This window comes from Temnothorax longispinosus, chromosome 4 (assembly GCF_030848805.1).
Source record: "Temnothorax longispinosus isolate EJ_2023e chromosome 4, Tlon_JGU_v1, whole genome shotgun sequence".
Lineage (NCBI taxonomy): Eukaryota > Metazoa > Arthropoda > Insecta > Hymenoptera > Formicidae > Temnothorax > Temnothorax longispinosus.
In genome coordinates, this window is record NC_092361.1 from 10,027,826 (window position 1) to 10,036,390 (window position 8,565).

Consider the following 8,565-nt stretch of genomic DNA (forward strand, 5'->3'; position numbering starts at 1 on the left):
ATATATGAGGAGAGAAAGCGACGATCAAGAAAAACTTACGAATTCCGTAACAAATTTTCGCGTATGACTGATTCTTCGTTGCGACAAGTTACATGTATGCGAGTGCTTGGGAGACTGAGCGGACAAAGAAAGAAACAAGGTGTCCCGAGGTAGAAATATAAACACTTAAACAGACATGATGACACTGTCGTATATCGAGTTTAAGTTCTCTGTATCTTTTTTTAAATTAATCGTGTTCTTATATTTCTTTATAAAGAACATTTCAGCGATCTCTCTCATTTTCCAGTGAGGTTCTTTGTGTAATATTTTCGAATCTGACCACTTAAAATTATGGTCATTCTGTATCCGGTGTTTACTTACGACAGAGAAATTGTTGTCATGTTTTTTAATATCGCTGAAATGTTCTTTCACTCTTGTTTCAAGATGTCTCTTCGTCTAGCCAATGTAGGACGCGTCGCAATTCTCACAATCAATTTTGTAAACCACATTAGTTTCCTTGTTGGTCGCTAATCTGTCCTTGCCTCTCCTGATGACAGCACTGAGTTTTTTCGGTATCTTATATACCACGTCACAGCGGACTCTCTCAAGAGTACCCCGTATGCCCGCGCTTAAGCCCTTCACGTAAGGGATCACCACACATCTGCGTACATCAAACGTGCTGTCGCGTTTGGAATTGTTAGCGCTCAAGTCCCTTCTATTTTCTAATTGTCGCAATCTATTGTTAATATGCTTATTAACCAACTTAATCGGGAAGCTATTATCCACAAGGATATCTTTAATAATATTAATGTTAGCGTGATGGAAACGCTCGTCTGACAACAAGATAGCATGATCCACTAAGTTATTTATGCTGTTGATTTTATATTTAAGTGGATGGTTAAAAAAGTAATTAATGTATCTCCCCGAGAAAGTTGGTTTCCTATACCAATTAGTGATTAACTCATCACCGTCCCTAATCACAATAGTATCCAGAAACGGCAACGAATCATCAGTTTCAATTTCGTAGGTGAAACGCAACCGTGGGTGGTAACCATTGAACGCTTCCAATAAAGCATTTATAGCTCGTTTCGGCACTATGGTAAAAACGTCATCTACATAGCGGAGGTAGATACGAACATCGAAGTCCAATAAACTTAAACAGTGAGTCTCAAGATCCTCCATGACCATATCAGTCAATATTGGAGAGAGGGGAGATCCCATGGGACTACCATAGATCTGCTCATAGAACTGGCCATTGAAACAAAAGCTAGTGGAATGTAAAATCAATTCTATGGCATGGAGGAACTGAGACAAACTGAGCTCAGTATTTTGTGAGATATAATGCCATCTTTTTTTCACCGACTCATACACCAACTCGTTCGGGATGTTGGTGAACAATGCTGTGACATCAAGAGACACAAGGACTTCGTCAGAGTCAATCCTCACATTCGCAATTCCTTTTACAAACGACCAACCATCCCTTACATGAGATCGTGGTTTGGGGATAGAGTTATGCAAAATCTCATGTATAAAGCGCGCGACATTATAGAGGGGACTGCCTATTGCTGACACGATGACACGCATAGGAAACCCGGTTTTGTCTCTTCGGCAGGCCGTAACAACGAGGAAGATTTCCATTCGTACAATATAACTGTTTGAAGATTTGATAATCAATGATGTCATTGTCATGCCACGACTTCACGAGTTGGTTAATCTTAGTTGTGATCTGTTTAATGGGATTCTTATCCACCTTCTTATAAGTGGAGGCGTCACTTAATACCTCCGTCATACGATTAATATAGTCAAACCTATCCATGATCACCGTTATTTGACCTTTGTCAGCCTTGGTGACAAAGACATCATCGTTATCGCGCAAAAATTTTTTACATTTCGAGAACTCATTAAGGATGTGTCGGTCAATATGACAAAAATGTTTGTTGCTATTTAAAAAGAGTTGAAGAGAACTGGCTATTGCGCTCCGTATTCCGTTAATAGCATTCGGAGGAGGAGGAAACTTTTGGCTGTTAATCTCGACGTTCTTAATAGTTTCTAACGTTGCATTGCAACGGTCTTTTTTACACAAGCGGGAAACCGGTAGAACGAAATTGTCACCCAAGCTTAAAAAATTAATTACTGAGTTCGGTATCTGTTTGTCAGTGGTGTTGACTAACCATTTCTTGTTGTTAGTATTAAGAAACGCGCGGCAAGTATCTTGTCTGTCCAATATTCGATTGAACTTTTTGACAAGTTTAATTCTAACGGATTCTATATGTTTAAAGATTTTTTCTTTGTTAAAGGTGAAAAAATTGTCAACAATTGATACAGGTAGACACAACAGCAATTTGTCCTCAGTCTCCCTGATTTTGATCCCTAACCAATTCAAATGCTCGTGAATATCACTAATCTCTAAATTTAGTATTGCTCTCTGATATCGCATTCTAGATCTTTCGAACTTATACGTAGTAATGGGATTGTGAAGACGTGTGTTAGATTTAAGATATTTGATATGCGGAGGTAGTACGTCTCGTCTTCTGCATCTCAGTAGAAAAATGCGTTGTTGTGTCAAGATGCCAATCCTCTTTTTTATGTGAATCCACGATTTTAGCAGCCTAATCCGAACGCGACAGCACGTTTGATGTACGCAGATGTGTGGTGATCCCTTACGTGAAGGGCTTAAGCGCGGGCATACGGGGTACTCTTGAGAGAGTCCGCTGTGACGTGGTATATAAGATACCGAAAAAACTCAGTGCTGTCATCAGGAGAGGCAAGGACAGATTAGCGACCAACAAGGAAACTAATGTGGTTTACAAAATTGATTGTGAGAATTGCGACGCGTCCTACATTGGCTAGACGAAGAGACATCTTGAAACAAGAGTGAAAGAACATTTCAGCGATATTAAAAAACATGACAACAATTTCTCTGTCGTAAGTAAACACCGGATACAGAATGACCATAATTTTAAGTGGTCAGATTCGAAAATATTACACAAAGAACCTCACTGGAAAATGAGAGAGATCGCTGAAATGTTCTTTATAAAGAAATATAAGAACACGATTAATTTAAAAAAAGATACAGAGAACTTAAACTCGATATACGACAGTGTCATCATGTCTGTTTAAGTGTTTATATTTCTACCTCGGGACACCTTGTTTCTTTCTTTGTCCGCTCAGTCTCCCAAGCACTCGCATACATGTAACTTGTCGCAACGAAGAATCAGTCATACGCGAAAATTTGTTACGGAATTCGTAAGTTTTTCTTGATCGTCGCTTTCTCTCCTCATATATCATTGTTGCTACAAATTAAGATTGGTCCGCAGCTGACCTTTATAGCCATGCGGGAACATGCTCGTGAACTCAGGAATCTGTATTAATTATGTGACGAGTCAATAGATGATATAGGTATTGCTCACTATTTAACGTCGTTAATTTAATATTTATCTCGATTCATTTATATCGTTTGTTTTTTTTCTCGCTGTTCCTGTTTCAGTTTGCACTTGAAAAGGGCTCGAATCTTGAGCCGAAACGTTGTGCCGAAACGTTTGTATATATTGCGCCAGTTAATCGAGAAATAAATTGAATTTGCTAATAACATTATTCTTAGACGATTGAGCGCTCTTATCTTTCTGGACTTTTATAATGCTGTAATGGACGACCGATTTAGCGTTAAATTTGACTAACATTCGACAATAAATCGTAGCGCCGGATCGTATTCGAGTCCTTTATTTGTTAATTCGATGTTATTTATGAAATTGTGATTCTGAAGAAGGCCAAGTATGGCCGAAACGTAAACCAATTCGTTTGTATTATTGTAATTTGAATATATAAATTTCAACACCTATTATTGCTCGAAATGGCCTTTTTTAATTGTTTTAGCTGTTTGCTTCATCGAGCGTAATTTTTTCGTTATTTGTTAATATACGCTGGCCTGACAATGCGTGCGAATGTCCTTCCATATAGATTTCATATTTATAATTTTGATTTTATTATTCGTAACTTTGGCGAACGGACTTCTTTTGTTTTAAAGGATTGGATAGATTTAAACTACAAAATTATTAGGAACAAAGCTAAATTACAATTTCTATTACGCTGTAGAAATCACCATGTCTTTCCATCGCATCTTATACATATGTTCAGGAATAATTTGCGTGTATATCACTACAAATCCGTGCGAAGAATCGAGAGGTTAGTGTACGTTCTCAGAACGGACAGTTTAAAAATCGAGATATTTGATTTTCACAGATGTTTGGATGACCTTAAAAGAAAGTTATTATCCTGTTCTCGTTTCCTTTATAATTGTTTACCTATAAATATTTGGCAACCAATTATCTCACATCATACTAGAGCGTTTGAAAATTTTAAATATAAATTAACTTCCTTACACAAAAAGATACTCGAGTGGTTGATAGAATCTGAAAAAATTAAATTTTATACTAAAATTAAACCTATAGAATTTTCGTGCAATGATGCAGAGATTGGAAGGGAGAAAATTAATAATATTAAATTGATCTTTCTGATTCTGGTTCGGATATCAATATTTCCATTAAACCACTTCAATTTTTGAATAATTCTACTAATCCGCTAAATGTTGTTAACAACAAATGGTTCATGAATTTGTCTCATGTTAATATTCCCACCGAAATCTCATCGTTGTTACAGCTCGGTGATAATTTTAGTTTACCGTTTTCTATTAATAAGAAGAAAGCCATACATGAGTTTATTAAAGATATGGAAAGTAATGGAAGTAAACATACGATTGACAACCAAATTAGAATTCGTAACGTGGCGATACCTCAGTTCTCCAGATTCTTACAAAAAAGACCACACACTACACCGATCGATCGTAGTCTCATTGCTAGATATAATTCCGCGATTCAATTCCAAAGAAACAACCCGGATGTTATATTTGCAAGGGCTGATAAAGGTAATGTCGCTGTAGCATTAGACCAGAATGAGTACATTCAAAAAATGGAAATGATGCTTAGTGACAAAGATACCTATGAAGCGATTAAAAGAAATCCGTCAGCCAGAATTGAAAGAGAATTAAATGCGCTTATTAAAGAATGGTTGCAGAAAAAATATATCTCCAAGAAAGAATATTTCTTCCTACACTCCAGCGATTCTATACTTCCCAAAGCTTATGGTCTTCCAAAAATTCATAAAAAGAATGTTCCTTTTAGAATAATAGTTTCATCTGTTAATACGGCCTTATATAATCTTGCATCGTATTTACAGAAAATTCTAGCCGACAGTATACCAAAACCTAAGAGCCACGTAAACAATAGTTTTGAATTGTGCACTGACCTATCGAAGATAAGATTGCAGAAGTCTGAGATTCTCGTTTCTTTGGACGTCGTGTCTTTGTTCACTAACGTTCCTTCTGAGTTGGTTGTAGAGGGCATAAAAAAGAGGTGGAAGTATATAAAAACCAAGACGAGGTTAACTCGTGCGGAGTTTATCACTGCTGTAAAATTTGTTTTGACTTCTACCTTTTTCACATTTAACAATGTCATCTACAAGCAGACGTTTGGTTCTCCAATGGGCTCCCCTTTGTCTCCGACAGTGGCTGACATTGTCATGGAAGAAAGGGTTCTGGGCGCATTGGATATCCGACCGTCGTTTTATAGACGCTATGTGGATGATATTGTTATGAAGATTCCTAGGAATAGCGTTCAGGATGTTTTGGATCACTTTAATAATTATCACGACAGACTTAAATTCACAATTGAGTACGAAGTTAACCGCCAACTTAACTTTCTGGATTTGTTGTTAATCGTTAAAAATGACACAATTATAACAGATTGGTTTTATAAAGAAACTTTTTCTGGGAGGCTATTGTCCTTCTATTCGAATCATCCTATTCAACACAAAATAGGAACTATTTATAGTATGGTTGACGGAGCAATTATATTGTCTCATCCTAGTTTTTACAACAAAAACTTAATATTTGTCATTAATGTATTGCTTGGAAATGGGTATCCCATCGATTTATTATTCTCGCATATCAATAAAAGACTGAGAAAACTTCAATCTATAAAGAACAATAATATAGATGATGATTCTGAACGTTCGCAAAAAGTGAAAAGTTTTATTGTTATGCCTTATTTAAAAGATACTTTTGAAATTATCACCTCAGCGGTCATCAAATCCGAAAATTCCGTGGGATATTGTATTCTAAACAAATTAAACAGCATTATAAAAGTCCAGAAAGATAAGAGTGCTCAATCGTCTAAGAATAATGTTATTTATAAAATCTGTTGTAAGAATTGTGATGCCTCTTACGTCGGCCAAACCAAGAGGCAACTCCCTACTGAAAAAAAATCACGTCACGAAATCACGTCATGAAATTACATCACGAAATCACGTAACGAAATTACGTAATTAATGACATAATTAATCACGTAACGGATTGTTCCAAATCGGTACGTGATTTTAAAAATCACGTAATTTAAAAAATTACGTAATGCTGGGAAACACATTTTTTTTTAAATCTGGATAAAGTTATATAGGAACTACAAAGTTTGTTCAATTGCTTCTTCGTCGTAACTTATGCATGTAAAACATGATTTAAGCAAAATAAGTGGTTCTAAATAAAAAATCAATACTGTATATTAATTATATTGTCTATAATTTTATTTTTATGAGTCAACTTTTTAAGTATATAAGTGAGTGTAAAAGTGCATAAGTATAAGTATATAAGTGTGTATATCAAATATAATAATATAATAAAATAAATAGCATATATAACATAGACAACTTAGATATATGTTATGGTAACGTTAACAAGGTTAACTCATTTTAACATTGGTAATATGGTAACACTAAACTTAATCACTATCCAATAATGATTCACTGGAATTTGAATCATTGCTACTTTATGAAGAACTTGATGAATTGGGCGATGTTGGACGTCAATGACGTTTTCTTTGTTTTTCTTTTTCTTCTGCAAAACATTTTTAACATCATTATTATTAAGGTGTTTTTAATTTTTTATTAGTAACTTTTAGAATATATTGTTTTCTAATTTTTTGTATTTATTTATTGAAAGACTTTGTTTTAAAAAATCTAGACTGTTAAGATCTAGCATGTTAATTAAAAATGTTTATTATTTTTTATAATCATCTATGCTAACAATAAATGTTTAAAAATATTAAAATTTTTTATTTAATTCAATATCTTATATTTTACATGTAAACACAACTATATTACAAATTATTTTTTTAAGTATCTTTTTACTGTTAAAGAGTTCTTTAACTGTGTATAAAGTAATGAGAAAAATATCAATTATTAAAAGAAAAAGTACTATACCTTAAAGATTAATTCCATTAAGTTACTTGTTTTTATAAATTTTTATGAATATATCAATCTATAAACACATATTTTCCATTAAAAAATACAAAAAAATATTACCTTTAAACATATAAAAATTATTTGTCTATTGTTGTTTAAAAAGTATTGACAAACACAGCAGGTATGACGAGAATTCTTGAGTACGTGAGCGATAGAAAGAGAGTTCCTTTTAAGAAAATTTCATCTTTATTGTATGTAATTCTTTCTAAAAATATGCCAACGTAAAACAAATTGATATGAACTAAAGAGTTTTTACGTGAATATAAACAAACAAATCAGTAATCAGTCCTAAAGATAGAATAGAGAATAAACTAAAAAGAGTCAGATCTTACAGGACGGAATCAAAGTATCTAAATTACTGACTGAGAATGAGAGTCCGAAACGTATTTGAATGTAATGCTGCTGACGAAAAAAAGAAAGATAGAAAAATGAAAAAGGGGGCCCTCTGGATGAATGTCTATCAGATTGGTTCTTGGGCTAGAATTTTAGGCCAGAGCCACAAGAACAAAATGCAGATCTCAGATCTGAAAACGAGAATGAACCTAGCAGAGGCTCTTGTACTTTGACGACCAATGTCGATCTTCAATATGGCGTCTTAAGATTCGGAATCTATCAATATTCCCTAACCTAACCTAACCTAATCTATCAAAGGCCCCGCTCATGGGATTAGATCTCTCGCCTCGATCTTCCCTCACGGACGCTAGCTCTCCGTTGCAGCTCTCCTTTTCTTGCTGATGAGTCCACTCCATGGTCATCTGAATCTTGCTCGGTCAGAGTCCAAAACCTTTGCAGTTGTCAAGATGAATCCGAAAGAAGGGCAGAGAATTGACTCGTCCGAAAGATCGTATGCAACTGCGGCCATGACACCTGAGCGCTCCCACCTCCTTCTTCTCTTGTCCTGAACAAGGTGGGGGCGCTCAGGTGTCATGGCCGCAGTTGCTTGCGATCTTTCGGACGAGTCGATTCTCTGCCCCTCTTTCGGATTCATCTTGACAACAGCAAAAGTTTTGGACTCTGACCGAGCGAGATTCAGATGACCAAGGAGTGGACTCATCAGCAGGAAAAGGAGAGCTGCAACGACTAACGTCCGTGAGGGAAGATCGAGGCGAGAGATATAATCCCATGAGCGGGGCCTTTGATAGGTTAGGTTAGGTTGTGACCGAACGATGCATAATCGGGCCACGGGGTACGCTATTTTGTCCTATTAGTCATCGGTCGCCACTCGGTTTAACCTTTATG

At 35.6% G+C, this 8,565-nt stretch overlaps 1 protein-coding gene across 1 annotated transcript; it reads right to left on the minus strand.

Annotated features, from left to right (window-relative positions):
• Nucleotides 1-435: 435 nt before the first annotated feature.
• Nucleotides 436-8,075, minus strand: LOC139812080 (uncharacterized). Its single transcript, XM_071776707.1, has 2 exons — nucleotides 7,964-8,075; nucleotides 436-1,379 (listed from the first exon to the last, which is right to left on the minus strand). Exons 1-2 carry the CDS (start codon nucleotides 8,073-8,075, stop codon nucleotides 436-438), a joined length of 1,056 nt encoding a protein of 351 aa, XP_071632808.1.
• Nucleotides 8,076-8,565: the final 490 nt, after the last annotated feature.

Bases quoted from the DNA above. Each gene is read 5' to 3' on its own strand.
- LOC139812080 (XM_071776707.1), bottom strand. From the start codon at position 8,075: ATGGAGTGGACTCATCAGCAAGAAAAGGAGAGCTGCAACGGAGAGCTA. The intron at 1,380-7,963 runs GTTAGGTTAGGT...TTGATGTCACAG, and splicing joins CGGGGCCTTTGATAGATTAG to CATTGTTCACCAACATCCCG.